This window comes from Dendropsophus ebraccatus, chromosome 1 (genome assembly GCF_027789765.1).
Source record: "Dendropsophus ebraccatus isolate aDenEbr1 chromosome 1, aDenEbr1.pat, whole genome shotgun sequence".
In the NCBI taxonomy this organism is placed as follows: Eukaryota; Metazoa; Chordata; class Amphibia; order Anura; family Hylidae; genus Dendropsophus; species Dendropsophus ebraccatus.
The window spans coordinates 222,165,618-222,182,445 of NC_091454.1; the positions used below are offsets into that span (position 1 = coordinate 222,165,618).

Below are 16,828 nucleotides of genomic sequence, written 5' to 3' on the forward strand. Positions count from 1 at the left end.
CATCATCTCCTCCCTTTCCCTTCTTCCTCCTGTAACATATATAAAGGTTTCCATCATGTCCTCCCTTTCCCTTCTTCCTCCTGTAACATATATAAAGGTTTCCATCATGTCCTCCCTTTCCCTTCTTCCTCCTGTAACATATATAAAGGTTTCCATCTTGTCCTCCCTTTCCCTTCTTCCCCCTGTAACATATACAAAGGTTTCCATCATGTCCTCCCTTTCCCTTCTTACTCCTGTAACATATATAAAGGTTTCCATCATGTCCTCCTTTCCCTTCTTCCTCCTGTAACATATATAAAGGTTTCCATCATGTCCTGTCTTTCCCTTCTTCCCCCTGTAACATATATAAAGGTTTCCATCATGTCCTCCCTTTCCCTTCTTCCTCCTATAACATATATAAAGGTTTCCATCATGTCCTCCCTTTCCCTTCTTCCTCCTGTAACATATATAAAGGTTTCCATCTTGTCCTCCCTTTCCCTTCTTCCCCCTGTAACATATACAAAGGTTTCCATCATGTCCTCCCTTTCCCTTCTTACTCCTGTAACATATATAAAGGTTTCCATCATGTCCCCCCTTTCCCTTCTTACTCCTGTAACATATATAAAGGTTTCCATCATCTCCTCCCTTCCTTTTCTTCCTCCTGTAACATACACTACCGTTCAAAAGTTTGGGGTCACATTGAAATGTCCTTATTTTTGAAGGAAAAGCACTGTACTTTTCAATGAAGATAACTTTAAACTAGTTCTAACTTTACAGAAATACACTCTATACATTGCTAATGTGGTAAATGACTATTCTAGCTGCAAATGTCTGTTTTTTGATGCAATATCTACATAGGTGTATAGAGGCCCATTTCCAGCAACTATCACTCCAGTGTTCTAATGGTACAATGTGTTTGCTCATTGGCTCAGAAGGATAATTGATGATTAGAAAACCCTTGTGCAATCATGTTCACACATCTGAAAACAGTCTAGCTCGCTACAGAAGCTACAAAACTGACCTTCCTTTGAGCAGATTGTGTTTCTGGAGCATCACATTTGTGGGGTCAATTAAACGCTCAAAATGGCCAGAAAAAGAGAACTTTCATCTGAAACTCGACAGTCTATTCTTGTTCTTAGAAATGAAGGCTATTCCATGCGAGAAATTGCTAAGAAATTGAAGATTTCCTACAACGGTGTGTACTACTCCCTTCAGAGGACAGCACAAGCAGGCTCTAACCAGAGTAGAAAAAGGCCGCATTGCATAACTAAGCAAGAAGATAAGCACATTAGAATCTCTAGTTTGAGAAACAAACGCCTCACAGGTCCCCAACTGGCATCTTCATTAATAGTACCCGCAAAACACCAGTGTCACCATCTACAGTGAAGAGGCGGCTGCGGGATTTTGGGCTTTAGGGCAGAGTGGCAAAGAAAAAGCCATATCTGAGACTGGCCAATAAAATAAAAAGATTAAGATGGGCAAAAGAACACAGACATTGGACAGAGGAAGACTGGAAAAAAGTGTTGTGGACGGATGAATCCAAGTTTGAGGTGTTTGGATCACAAAGAAGAGCGTTTGTGAGACGCAGAACAAATGAAAAGATGCTGGAAGAATGCCTGACGCCATCTGTTAAGCATGGTGGAGGTCATGTGATGGTCTGGGGTTGGTGCTGGTAAGGTGGGAGATTTGTACAGGGTAAAAGGGATTCTGAATAAGGAAGGCTATCACTCTGCACCGCCATGCCATACCCAGTGGGCAGCGCTTGATTGGAGCCAATTTCATCCTACAACAGGACAATGACCCTAAACACCTCCAAATTGTGCAAGAACTATTTACAGCAGAAGCAGCAGCTGGTATTCTATCATAGGTAATGGAGTGGCCAGCGCAGTCACCAGACCTGAACCCCATTGAGCTGTTGTGGGAGCAGCTGGACCGTATGGTACGCCAGAAGTGCCCATCCAACCAATCCAACTTGTGGGAGCTGCTTCTAGAAGCGTGGGGGGCAATTTCTCCAGCTTACCCCAACAGATTAATAGCTAGAATGCCAAAGGTGTGCAATGCTGGAATTCTGCAAAAGGAGGATTCTGGGACGGAAGCAAAGTGTGATGTAAGAACAAAGTTATTTCACATACAAATCAGTATTTCTAACCTTGTCAATGTCTTGTCTCTATTTTCTATTCATTTCATAACGTATGGTGGTGAATAAGTGTGACTTTTCATGGAAAACACAAAATTGTTTGGGTGACCCCAAACGTTTGAACGGTAGTGTATATTAAGGTTTCCATCTTGTCCTCCCTTTCCCTTCTTTCCTCCTGTTTCATATATAAAGGTTTCGATTCTGTCCCCCATTTTCCTCCTTTCCTCTTTGTATGCTTCACACCCTCCACCATTTTGTAGACATCTTTGTACCCGTTCTATTTTATCAGTATGTTTCTGTAGTTGAGGTCTCCAGAACTGGACACAGTATTCCAGATATGATGTCACTAGAGCTCTATACTGCAGTATTACACTCTTCCTTCTGGTTACACCTCTAGCTCTAAAACCTTCTCCTATGTCATTACCCTTACCTATCAAACCTTCTCCTATAGTATGTCACCTTACTTACCTACCAAACCTTTTCCTATATCACTATCCTTATCTACCAAACCTTCTCCTATGTCACTATCCTTACCTACCAAACCTTTTCCTATATCACTATCCTTACCTACCAAACTTTCTCCTATGTCACTATGCTTACCTACCAAACCTTCTCCTATGTCACTCTCCTTATCTACCAAACCTTTTCCTATATCACTATCCTTACCTACCAAACCTTCTCCTATGTCACTGTCCTTACCTACCAAACCTTCTCCTATGTCACTGTCCTTACCTACCAAACCTTCTCCTATGTCACTCTCCTTACCTACCAAACCTTTTCCTATATCACTATCCTAACCTACCAAACCTTCTCCTATGTCACTATCCTTACGTACCAAACCGTCTCCTATGTCACTAATCCTAACCTATCAAACAGATATCAGCAATTTTGGGCTTTGGTATTTGTTTGCTTTTATGATGTTATTTATGAAGGGTCAGATATGTAGTAATTGATTAGTTCAGATAATTCTGAAGGCGAAAATATGGGGGATTTTTTGTTGTTGTTGTTGTTTGTGTTTGTTTGTTTTTTATTTGAACAATGGGAAAAGAGGGGCGAATTAAAATTGGAATAGGGGAGGGATGTTTTTTACTTTTTTATTCTTTCAAAAACATTTTATCTTCTAATATTATAATCAATTGTTTGATTGCTTTGCTATCTCAATGCAATGCATATTTACCCGCTGGTGCTAACAATCATTGGGCGTCACCCAGACCCAAACCGCTGATAACTAATTACAATCTTATTATGTTTTCAGGCCCATTTGAGTTTAGTAAGAAATATGATCAGCACATATACTTGTATCCGAATACTTTTCCTCTCTCAGTGCATTCATGCCTTGTATAAAAACTCCCAATGTAATCTGGAAAAAACAGAGCTGGACTGGATAGAACAGGATGGTGATATAGTGATTGGTATAATCTTATCTCTGCATCTGGACAGTGTGTACCATCCTAACACATTTACTGAGAGACCCCCCTGGACCACCGACACTGAGTAAGGAACCGATATATTGATGATGTTTTTTTAGTGAGGTCTTTGTATACAGTATCAGTGCCTTCACCAGGACTTTCCCGTTCTCTTGTTCATGAACCATCTGCTTACAGCCTGTAAAGCCATTTCTGATATGACGCTCACTTAGCATATTTGTATTATCCATTATAGTTTTTTGTAATGACAGGTACCCTTTAACGTTCGAAACATTCATGACTAGTCTTTTTTCCCATTTACATCATTGTACAGTTATATTATATTTTGATGAAAGACCCTTTTTTATGAATTCTATATATGTCCAACCAGTCCTTATATACAATTGCCTTTTTATTCACAGCTTCTACGCTACATAAAGCCACGCAAAGTACGCTATACTTTGATAAGAATGGAGACCCACCTGCAGTCTATGATATAGTCAACTGGCAACTGGGCCCGGATGACACCATAAAACACATCAAGGTTGGAAGCTATGACACCACTAGATTTTTGAATCAAGTTTTCCATATAAACACAAGTATTATTCAGTGGCCTGCCGGAGAACAAAAGGTAAGAAAATTATAAAATACGGATATATAATTTTTTTTCAAACAGCATGAGGCAATGTGATAGTTCTTGAGTTTATCTAGGAAGAAAGGACCTCTTAAGTCTTCACACGTATTTAGGCTGGGTTCGCACACAGTATATTTCAGGAAGTATTTCGTCCTCATGTCAGGTCCTCATTGCAACCAAAACCAGAAGTGGATGGAAAACACAGAAAGGCTCTGTTCACACAATGTTGAAATTCAGTGGATGGCCGCCATATAACAGTAAATAACGGCCATTATTTCAATACAACAGCCGTTGTTTTAAAATAACAGTAAATGTTTTCCATTAAATGACGGCTCTTTTTTCATTTCTGGTCTATGCTTACTCAGGTTCCTCGCTCGGTCTGCAGTGAGAGTTCTCCTCCAGGTTTCAGGAAGGCAACAAGAAGAGGACAACCTGTCTTCTGTTTTCAATGTGTTCCATGTCCTCAGGGAGAAATCTCCAACCAAACAGGTAAGAGACTGTCCACCTTATTTACAGTATACTTAGTGCAAAGATATCATTAATTTTAGTTCTTACATTTTTTGTTGTTTATTGTATTTTAGATGCTTTGGATTGCCTCAAGTGTCCATGGGATTCCCGAAAACCATAGAATTGCTCTCCTATGAAGACGTGTTGGGGTTAACTTTGGCAGTGACCACAGTTATTTCCTCTTTGGTTCCTGCTTCTATTTTACAACTTTTCAGAAAATATAGGAACACTTCTATAGTGAAGGCAAACAACTACCATCTAAGCTGCTTTCTTCTCCTTTCCTTGTCTCTATGTTTCCTCTGTTCCTTGGCTTTCATTGGTCCGCCCCAGGCTGAGAAGTGTCTCCTACGACAGTGTGCATTCGGGATTGCTTTCACGCTTTGTGTCTCTTGCATTTTGGCCAATCACAGTAGTGTTTGCCTTCTGGGCTACAAAACCAGGCAGCCGACTAAGAACATGGACACATCTTAGGGTTTCTCTCTTATTTATATTTACATGTTCCTTTTTACAATTTGTGTTGTGTATCATTTGGGTGTCACTTGCTCCTCCATTTCCCCAGTACATTAGTACACAAGCACAACCCACAATCATCAGCTATGAATGTAATGAAGGGTCACCTATCGCCTTTTGGTGCATGTTGGGATATCTTGGCCTCTTGGCATCTATCAGCTTCATTGTAGCTTTTATGGCCAGGAGACTCCCCGACAGCTTCAATGAAGCTAAATTCATCACTTTCAGCATGCTGGCCTTCCTTACCGTCTGGGTGTCTTTTATTCCAGCCTACCTTAGCGCTCAAGGAAAGTACACTGTAGCTATGGAGATATTTGCCATTCTTTGTTCTGGTGCTCTGTATTTTCCTTTCTAAATGTTTCATAATCTTGTTCCGACCTAACAAGAACTCTCGACAACACTTTTTCAGGAATGTGAGGATCCAGCGGCAAAGATGACATCAAGAAAATATGTTCTTTAACGTGTGTTTTGTAGTACATGAAACTTCAGTTACAGTAGATCATAATTACTTATCACACTCAGTTGAATTGATTTCTCGTAGTCCTAACCCAATCACCTGACACATCCTATTGTGCAGCTGGAAAACTTAAAAAGTTTCCGCTCCAGTGATATTATATCATGTAAGTAGGAAATTTAAGTAGAGGCAGCTATGGGAATTTCTCCACCTCAAACTATTTATTGAAACAAAAGCCAATACCAACAAGATGGCACTGTCTCAATAACTTGTCATATGCCCTTTAGCATCAACTACAATTTTAGGCTTTGTTCACACACCATTTTTTAAAAGTGAAAAACAGATTTTTTATTTTTTTTTACTTCGGGTATAGACAATGATCATGATCATTATTTACGACTTTCCTTTGTCCAGTCAGTTTGCATCTGCATGAAAAACGCAGGTCTAATTTCATGTTCATGGATGACAATGCTCCAGCTCATTGAGGTCACAGCATCATCAGGGAACGTCTGCCGGAGACAGGGGTCCTGCACTTTTTGTAGACTGGAATCCAATAAACAACATGTGGGATCAGCTGAGTCTCGTGTAGAAACTCATAACTTTGTACCCCAGAACTTTCTCCAGAACGTGACGTACTTCAAGAAGCGTGGGATGCCACGTCTCAGCACACAGTTAACTTGTGAAGAGCATGACACATCGTTGTCAAGCTGTAATTGATGCTCAAGGGCACATGACAAGTTATTGATACATGGACATTTTTTGTTGGGCTACCCCCCACTGGTGTTTACCATTAGGGAACTCATACATTTTTTTTTACCTTTAGGGAGCTCTTCTCTTTCTATTGCTACATCAAACCCTTCTTGACCACACAGCATAAATTTATAGCAGAGGCACAGGAGCAGTGGGAATATGAATACTCCATGTTGCCAGCATTCTACAGCAGTGGCTCCCTCCAGTCTGTCCCATTGAACCCTTTAAATCTTGCAGTCCATGAGGACAAGAAAGGAGGACAACTCCCTACTAGTCCATATCGGCACCCCAAAAAGGGATCACTGCATGCCGACGATAGCCATGACAGCCGAAAGCCTCAGCGTGGTCTCTGGTCTTCTGTCTAAAGGCTAATCAGCATGCATAATACATTGTCGTAAAGATCTATACTGCTGTGTTTTATACAGTATGAACCATCAAAGGATCATAGAGTACAGTCCCCTAGTGGGGCAATAAAATAAAAAAATTAAGAAAATAAATATAACCTTAAATAAAACCACAATGAATTGGTTTGCAGATCTTATAGACTCATATTTCATTCAGGACTGGAAGCAGGGCTCCATGCTAAAAGCTGGATGTGAGGGGGAGCTCAGAGGGGCTACAGCTCTTAGCATCGCAGGAGTTTGGGAACGCCAAAGGAAGAAACATGTTGCCACTTGCCATTATGAAATCATTAAATGGCAATCCATTGTACCTTTTCCTATATGAAGAAAATCTCGGCACTCGCGTTATGCTCTTAGCGTAGAATTTATTCAGATAACATCAATAACGCTGCACGCGTTCAGATCTTTCTCAGCACCATGCTACTGGGAAAGACCTAACAAGGTCGGAACACATGGAGAATTATTGATGTTACCTGAATAAATTCTATGTTAAAGAGCATGCAGCGAGTGCCCAACAATTTTTTTTTTCATATTGGCTGTTATCGCACTACTGTACGTGCACCGTAAAACGCATTCTATTTGGAGTGCCGATTTTCTTTGAACTTTCTGTTACCTTTTCCTATGTAGCTATTACTCATCATAAGAGACGAGAAAATATAATTTCCACCTGTAAAGTCCCATCTGCACGGGTCTAATTTTCTCCTGTCCCAAGGTCCATAGTGGGGATTTGCTCTCTGAGGATTGTCATTCATTTATCCATTTAGTGTATACAGTAGCGAGAGCCCCAATCATGAGTAATTTGCAGTCTCTATATATAGGAGATATTCGTTCTCGGCGTGATCTCAGAAGACACTGGAGAATACAATGTAAGTACTCGCCATGCATAGAGGAAGATTTGCTCTCGTTACACGTACAGGATGACACTTATTATTTAGTGTAGATGCTGTGAGTGTAATGTTGACTTGCAGGTTTAGCAATGAACCTTCACATTGTATATATTCCCTGTAGCTATAATACTGCACTGACTGCAATACACAAAGCAATGGCCTGGAAGCTAGCTATATAAAGGCATTTTCTTTTTTTTTTTTTCTTTTTTTAACCTTAATTTATTTTTATTTTTTTTTGAATATTTTTTGTTATTTTGTGTTCTAAAACCAACCTTCTCCTAACTAACCAGCCAATTGACATTTTTGGTTTATGTCTTCTTTTTCTTACTCTTCAACTCCTAAGACGTATAACATTTTTACTTTATCACCGAGGAATTATTATTTTGCGGAACAAGTTGTACTTTTTACCGGCCCCTTTATTTTACCAAAAATGTATTAGAAAGCCTGGTAAAGACGATATAGGGAAAATTTGAGCCAATTCACTCTACGGTAAAACTGAAATGCTAGATTCTACAGGTCAGGATGATTACAACCAATTTGACTAATTTTAATTTTGGTTTACTATTAATAAAGGGAAAAAAATCTGTGCTTTGCCATATTCTGGCCATAGAAACATAAACAAACGTGTAAAAAAATTAGCAATTTTGACTATTTCTGTGCTTTTACGCTGTTGTTTATATAGGATCAGATATATCATAATTCAATTGTTCAGATAATTCCGCAGGTGGCAGTACCAAACGCAATTTTTTTTTTTGTATGTTTATAATAGAAATGGGAAAAGAGGGGTGAAATAAAATTTTAATAGAGCGGGATTGTCTTTATCTTTTCAAAAACATTTCTTCTTTCTTATTTAGTCCACTTAGGGGACTATTATAATGAGTTGTTCAATAGCTTTACTACCTCCAAGCAATGCATATACACTTTGGAGCCTGCCATCGGTAATTGTACAACAGAGGGAGGAAGACACATACCTTACCCTGCTGGTTCTAACAATCTTCTAGACCCCAACCACTGACAACTAATTACAATCTTATTATGTTTCCAGGCCCGTTTGAGTATAATAAGAAACATGATCAGCACGTATACTTGTATCCGAATACTTATCCTCTCTCAGTGCATTCATGCCTTATACAAAAACTCTCAATGTAATCTGGAAAAAACAGAGCTGGACTGGATAGAACGGGATGGAGATGTAGTGATTGGTATAATCTTATCTCTGCATCTGGACAGTGTGTACCGTCCTAACACATTTACTGAGAGACCCCCCTGGACCAACTGCACTGAGTAAGGAACCATTATATTGATGATGTTTTTTTGTAATGTCCTTGTATAGCATTGGCTGGCTCATACCAGGATTTCATTATTGCTCTCTCTCTTGTTCACGAACTTACCCTCTGCTTACAGCCTGTACAGCTACAGTATTTCTAATCTTAAGTGACACTCATCAAGCAAATTTATACCTTCAATTATAGTTCTTGTCTTGCCAATAGTTTTACGTAGCCCACATTTGGCCCCCTTTTTTAAACATCACAACTTCTATGGATTCTCATGTTGTGGTAAACACTTGAAAATTCTTTCACATGGTTATGGGCTCTTATACTGTCTTTCAGCTTGTGTTTTAAACTATTCCACCTGCCTAGTTGTGATATATCTCAAAGGGAAATACAAAAATTTTCCTGTACCACTATAGAAATGACACAAAGATCAGCATCATTTTTGCTTTTACAATAGACGGGTAAACAAAAGGTTTAGGAGGCTAAAAATAAGTTGGTCAATTAATATAAGAAGAAGCCTACCTTGGACATTGTTGTATTTTGGTGACCTCTACTTTTAATTTATGATGCGTTTGTACCTTCACAGATATCTTACTTGTTGAAATTTTCTTCCATCTAAAGGTTTAGTCTTGAGAACTACCAGCAGCTCCAAGCAGCGATCTTTGCCATTAAGGAGATCAACAGCGATCCTGAGTTTCTCCCAAACATCACGTTGGGTTTCCAAGCCTATGATTCTTGTCTTGTTGTCCAGCACAGCTTAGCGGGAACTTTACAGGTGGTTACGGGACAAAGCAAAGCCGTTCCCAACTATAGATGTCTTGTGGACAGTCCCTTAAGCTCTGTCATTGGTTACAGATCATCGACACATTCTCTTATTACAGGGCATATTCTGGGGCTTCTTAGATACCCGCAGGTAATGAATTTTTGTTTCATTCAATATACTAATGTTTCCATTATATTTGGAAGAGTATTTGGCAGTGAGACCAGGGGCTATACTAGTCTAACTAGAAGACCAGATGATCCTCATGTAGTAATAGTTTCAGAAGGGTATTCAACAGTTGCAAGAGACGTGAATTGGCAAACTAGCATACTACAGGATTGTCTGCTTGGCATGATAAACATGCTTTACACAATATGGTTCATGGGATGCCAACCTAATCAGGTTACAAAATCATGCCATTGCAAAGGAGGACACAGACACTCAATAAATATTCAACTGTGGTTATCCATTAGGGTAAAATAAGGCTAAAGGCTATTTAAAGTTATTTGGAAAAAAAACTTTTAAATTTTTTCAAAAAGATGGTAAGAGTTAAAGTAACCTTTACTGACCTTTCTCTCCCCCAAGATTCTGCCATTCTCACAGAGCTTTGGTCCCATGGCGCAGTACATTTGGGTTCAGGGATAACATGTCGAAATGCCCGCTCAACCGGCCCGATCAGCCTGATTGGCTGAGTAGACAGGTCCCTAAGCCAACACAAAGAAGTGCTATGAACCGGGACCAGGCATGGGGAGAATGGCAGCAACAGAAGAGCAAGGAAGGTAAGTGTAGCTATTTTTTTATTTTACAGCGAAAAAGTTGTCAACAATTAGATGGAAAATATAATTTCTCGGTGGCAAAAATTGAAGTTCCCAGCCTCATCTTATGAAAATCTTTTACATAGCCCCGCACTTATCACATGCTGTTTTGAATGCTGGTGCCCTCTGGTGAAGCAGAGGGGCCTTTCAGTTTGTTAAGGCTCCAAGGCCTGAGTGCGGTGTGCGGCTTAATAGCTGCACCTAGAAATTAGAAAATTGATTTTAAACTTTCAAATTTTCACCCCAAACTTCCCTCAAAATTTGGGTTTCTCCAAATTGAGATTTGTTTTTACTGTTGGCTTTGGGTGACTCACAGAAGAAGGGGCTGCCGTCAAAGACAAGTGTTCCTTCTTCTTAACACCGATCACTACTTGGTCCACCGACTGTTTACTGAGAACCAAGTAATACAGTGTTTCCTTCAGGGCTCATGTATAAGTGAAGAGAATACTGCATTTGACTAGTGTCCCTGCTCCTGAACACACTGTCAAATTAGTATCAGTCTCTGAATCGAATCTGACTGCCGATTGGAGTGGATTGGACCCAAAGCAAATTTCAGAAGATTCACTTATTTCCAGGAAAGATCCAACTTCAACCACGTTTGCCAACAGAGCCCCTTTGACAGATTTTAGATTCACAGTTACTTTTACATTTTCTGGGAGCACCCAATAAATTTTAAACTTAAGATTGTGTGTCTTGTATCGAATATAGTTTTTTTCGTCTATAAAAAAAATTATAGAATTAAAAAGCTAAACTGAACCCTTTTAATGTCTGCAACACCATTTTCCTAAGCCAGCACTTCAGACCCTAGACTTTTTATCAACTACAGTCCAGACAGATGTCTGATATAAAATAAAACATCTAAAGGGAAGGGTCATAATGGGATTGCTCAAAAGTTAGGCTGGCCTAACCACCAAAGAAGCGAGAGATAAGTTGGCTCACAGAATTACCTAAGATAGGTAGCAGACATGTCTGTCAGTTAGAACCAGTCCTACTAGTTGAAGAACATACTGTAAAATATTTAATGTTGTGCGGTGGGCATGCAAACCCATCCTTAACCATTATTTTTTATATTTTACACAGATCAGCCATTTGTCTACTAGCCCTCTCCTCAGTGACCGAAGAAAGTTCCCCTCCTTCTTCAGAACTGTCCCCAGTGATGTTTTCCAGGCCAAAGGTCTTGCTCAGCTAGTTTTGCAGTTTGGATGGACTTGGATAGGGCTTTTGGCTGTGGACAATGACTATGGCCAACAAGGGATTCAACTTGTCAGACAAGAGATAATAAAGGCTGGAGCGTGTGTGGCCTTCACAGAAACAATTATCTTAACTCGGACGAATCGCAATGCTCCACACATTGTTAACATATTAAAACAATCTTCAGCCAAGGTTGTGGTTGTCTTCTCTAAAGATATTGACATATTTGCAATATTAGTGGAGATGGTAAGACAAGGTGTTAGCCAAAGACTACTTGTTGCCAGTGAAAACCTGTCAACCTCGACCTTTTTCCAGGGAATCAACACGAAACTTGTTCTAGGCACGATTGGTCTAGCACTCAACAGTGGGACAATTTCTGGATTTAAAGATTTCCTAAACAATGTTCATCCATCCATGCCTTCGGGAGGAACATGGGCAAAACTTCTCTGGGAAAAAACTTTTAATTGTAAATTCATTGACGAGAACAACATCACAAGTTCTTTATCTTTTCCAGTAAAACCATGTACAGGAGCAGAGGACCTCAGCAACGTAACAAACAGCTACAATGACGTTGACCATTTACGAGCTACATACAATGTCTACATAGCGGTAAAGATCATTGCCATGGCTTTAAAAGATCTGACATCCTGTCAAAGTGATAAAAATGCAGCTCTTAATCAGACATGTCCTGACGTTTCCAAGTTTGAGCACTGGAAGGTATTTATTGAAAGAGGTCTTTTATTGTGCACGTCTCTAGATAATCCTAGATAGGAAGGTGGAGTTGACAAGAGCGGCTACCCCTAATACCCAACCAGATTACTAATGTCATTTTCAAAGGGGATTTGGAAAGATAAGAACTAGAATCTGAATGGATTCTAGAGGAAACTGAATAACCATTTAGGCAAAAACCTAGATTTAGTCACAGTTTTAGCAGCTGCTCTTTAAGCAGCTTTACTGGAATACATGTTCTAGATACTTTAGAGCACTTTAAGGAAGCCTGTAATCCCGGCTGCCGGGGTGAAGCCCGTCCAACGCCCCGGTGAAGTCCGTTACACTTACCCCTTCCTTGAAGTCCCAGTCCCAGAGTGCAACTGTTCAGATGTTAAATAAGAACCTTCCATAGATGCCAGGTACATAGTGGAGTCCCAATATTATGAAAGCCAGCTAATATGCAGAGTAACTGGCATATGCAGCACCAGAAGGAGCTAGACAGACCAGAATAAGGTCCTGGTAGGTGCCACAGGTATCTGGAGTGATGCTGACTGCATGGAGGGTCCATAGAGCCAACACCACCATCCAAGTGGTCCCAAAGATGCTCAGTTGGGTTCAATCTGGAATATTACTTGCCAGGGTAGTACTGGGAAGTCTTGGTCAGGCTCTTCTAATCATGTGATATGTCGCATTATCTTGTTGGAAGACCCCATCCTCCCCAGGGGAGACACTCAGCATGTATAGGGGTATATGATCTGCAAGATGGACTCATACTCTATTAAGCCAAGAGTGCATCTATATGGGTGGCCCAGAGAACTCCACAAGATCATTCCCCACGCCATAACCCTGTCCCCACCAGCATTCTTGCAGCAATGGCTAAGGGGTGATTGTTCTATGATGTTTCTTGCCTGACACAACAACGTCAATCCGATCCATAAAGAAGAAAAAGTGATTACAGAAGACAGCCCTCAACAGAGGTCCATTCCGATACTGTTGTGAAATCTCAAACTTTTATTGCCAATACTGCTTCATTAGCAGACCGCAGTAACCAACCATCTGCTCGGAGCTGCATGCACAGTAGGGATCAATGATCTCTTCTATTAATTGCTCCACTGTAGTGTGTCGGTTCATTCTCTCATAGTCAACATTCACCTTTCACATCACTGGCACATGGTTCTCTGCAGTTTTCCCATGTCGCTTATTTGCATTTTTGCCATTAGTCCAGTCACCATACACTGTCCTCTCCACAACCACAGAACAGTTTACAAACTGGCCAAAGTTTGGCCGAAAAGCCAATTATCATCCCTTTTAAAATCTTATATAAATACATTTACAGTTGTTTGAAATTATTACCCAATCCGTGTCTACAATTACCTTTTTCTTCCCAGCTTCTACGCTACATAAAGCAAGCAAGGCTTAGACTAAGCAGTGGTCAGGAACTATACTTTGATAAGAATGGAGACCCACCTGCAGTGTATGATATAGTCAACTGGCAACTGGGCCCAGACAATACCATAAAACACATCAAGATTGGAAGCTATGACACCACAAGATCTTCGGATCAAGTTTTCCATATAAACACAAGTATCATCCAGTGGCCTGCTGGAGAACAGATGGTAAGAAAATTAGAAAATTTCGGTATACTATTTCTTCCAAAAAGCTTGAGGCAATGTGATAAATTTGGAGCTTTCATAGACAGTTTATTGTGAACCGATAAGGTTTCTGGCCCATGACCTGAGACCTAGGAGAACAGCATTTTTGGGTGGATGCCATGACTGACTTTCCAATCACACAGACAGTCATGCTGACCATGCCCCCTTTCACTACTCAAGGTTAAGGAATTAATCACCACTGTCTGGACAGGAGGTGCACAGTGAGCGGTTCTGTAACTAGTCTTTGTGAATGAAAAATCTATGTTCTTCTGACCTGTCAGGTCCCAGGGTTGGTTGGTTGGTTGATAAGGCGCCAGACTTAAGCTTACACTAGGTATTAGAGGGTTTGTTTTGTTCTGAAAATCTTTAGAATGTGTTAAACATCTTTGAGGCTAAATTTTCATTTCCAATCTTCACTCCCTCAGGTTCCTCTCTCGGTCTGCAGTGAGAGTTGTCTTCCAGGTTTCAGAAAAGCGACAAGAAGAGGACAACCTGTCTGCTGTTTCCAATGTGTTCCATGTCCTCAAGGAGAAATCTCCAACCAAACAGGCAAGAAACTGTCCACCTTATCTACAGAAGACTGTGTGAAATTATATTTCCTTTTAGTTACACTAAATTGTTAAGACTTTTGTTTATTGTGTTTTAGATGCTTTGGATTGCCTCAAGTGCCCATGGGATCAGTGGCCAAACCTTGAAAAATCTAAATGTCTACTAAAAACTATAGAATTTCTCTCCTATGAAGAAGCATTGGGATCGACCTTGGCAGTGACCACAGTCATTTCCTCTTTAGTTCCTGCTTCCATATTACAACTTTTCATAAAATATAAGAACACTCCCATAGTGAAGGCAAACAACTACCATCTAAGCTGCTTTCTTCTCCTTTCCTTGTCTCTATGTTTCCTCTGTTCCTTGGTTTTCATTGGTCCGCCCCAAGCTGAGAAATGTCTCCTACGACAGTGTGCATTCGGGATTATTTTTGCACTTTGTGTTTCTTGCATCTTGGCCAAAACTATCACAGTAGTGTTTGCTTTCTGGGCTACAAAACCGGGCAGCCGACTGAGGAAATGGACGAGTCTTAGAGTTTCTCTCTTATTTATATTCCTATGTTCCTTATTACAGTTTCTCTTGTGTATCATTTGGGTGTCACTTGCTCCTCCATTTCCCCAGTACATTAGTACACAAGCACAACCCACAATCATCAGCTATGAATGTAATGAAGGGTCACCTATCGCCTTTTGGTGCATGTTGGGATATCTTGGCCTCTTGGCATCTATCAGCTTCATTGTAGCTTTTATGGCCAGGAGACTCCCCGACAGCTTCAATGAAGCTAAATTCATCACTTTCAGCATGCTGGCCTTCCTTAGCGTCTGGGTGTCTTTTATTCCAGCCTATCTTAGCGCTCAAGGAAAGTACACTGTAGCTATGGAGATATTTGCCATTCTTTGTTCCAGTTGGGCTCTGGTGATCTGTATGTTCCTTCCTAAATGTTTCATAATCTTGTTCAGACCTACCATGAACTCTCGGGAAAACCTTGTAAGAAAAGTTAAAGTTCACACTCATGGATGACATCAAGAGGAAATGTTCTTTGATGTTTATTTTGTAGTATATGAAAACTTTATCATAATTAGCTCACAATGGTTTCTCATAGCTCAATCACTGGCCCAATCATTTAACATATCCTAACTTGGAGTCATTCCTGTAATTTGGAATTTCTATAAAAAAAAAACATACTCTATATAAACAAGTATTGGGACAACTACACATTAAACCACGAAGAGCTTTTAGGATGCCCCCTTCTAAATCTAAAGACATTCATTTGGGTTTGGTCCCCCTCTTTGCACTCTTCTGAGAAGACATTTTACAAGATTTTGGAGGTTTCTGTCAGGATTTTCTTTCAGAGAAGCATTTGTAAGGTCAGACAATAATACTAGGGTAGTGGGCTCAGCCCTGAATCTTTAATTCCAAAGCTATTAGATGTGGTGAAGGCCAGAGGGACAATCAAGTTCTTCTATGTTAACCTCACTCAACCATAACTTTATGGACATTGCTATGTTTGCACTGGCGTATAATTATCCTGGAACAGAAAGGAGGCTTGCTGGAAAACCTGGAAAACATCCCTATAGCCTTGTTAGTCAACAAAATGTTGCAGTCAGACCGGTAATGTAGCTTGATGCTTGACATTGCTCTTTGTAATGTAAGGCTTCCATGCACCTGCTTAGCCATAGAAGCCCATGCCATGAAGTTCCTCATGCATGGTTTATCTACTGATTTAATACAAGATGAGGTAGTTTTGGTAACTTTTTAGTGTTGGTCTTCGCTTTTGGTCTAAGTCATTGTAGTTCCTAAATACTTCCATTTCTCCATAAAACTGCTGATTTAGTAGGGCAGAAATTTCCCAAACTGACTTGTAGATGTGGCATACTATTACAGAACCCTGCTAGGATTTTGTGTACTCTTTGGAACAACCCATTCTTTCACAAATGTTGCTGAAGACAGACTCGACTGGTATTGGGACCAAATTCAGTAATTAGTTGATGGGGGCCAATACTCTTGTCCATATACTGTCCATTGTATTACAAAAAATGTAGGTATTTATATGAATTTAATGCAGTGAGTACCATACCTATTACTATATGGTAACTCCTGAAAATGTTTTTGCCTCTGGGGAACCCCTACTCCCCTTGCAGAAACTAGATAAAGCGTGAACTTTGTCTGGTTATGGAAAGTAGAGATGTGCTGCAAAAGTGAAGAACCAAAGAT

At 40.1% G+C, this 16,828-nt stretch overlaps 1 protein-coding gene across 1 annotated transcript; it reads left to right on the forward strand.

The window, feature by feature from the left end:
- Positions 1-6,896: 6,896 nt before the first annotated feature.
- LOC138784999 (extracellular calcium-sensing receptor-like) lies at positions 6,897-15,634 on the forward strand. Its single transcript, XM_069960677.1, has 8 exons — positions 6,897-6,972; positions 8,520-8,603; positions 8,711-8,810; positions 9,561-9,852; positions 11,595-12,422; positions 13,805-14,032; positions 14,494-14,617; positions 14,715-15,634. Exons 1-8 carry the CDS (start codon positions 6,897-6,899, stop codon positions 15,632-15,634), a joined length of 2,652 nt encoding a protein of 883 aa, XP_069816778.1.
- Positions 15,635-16,828: the final 1,194 nt, after the last annotated feature.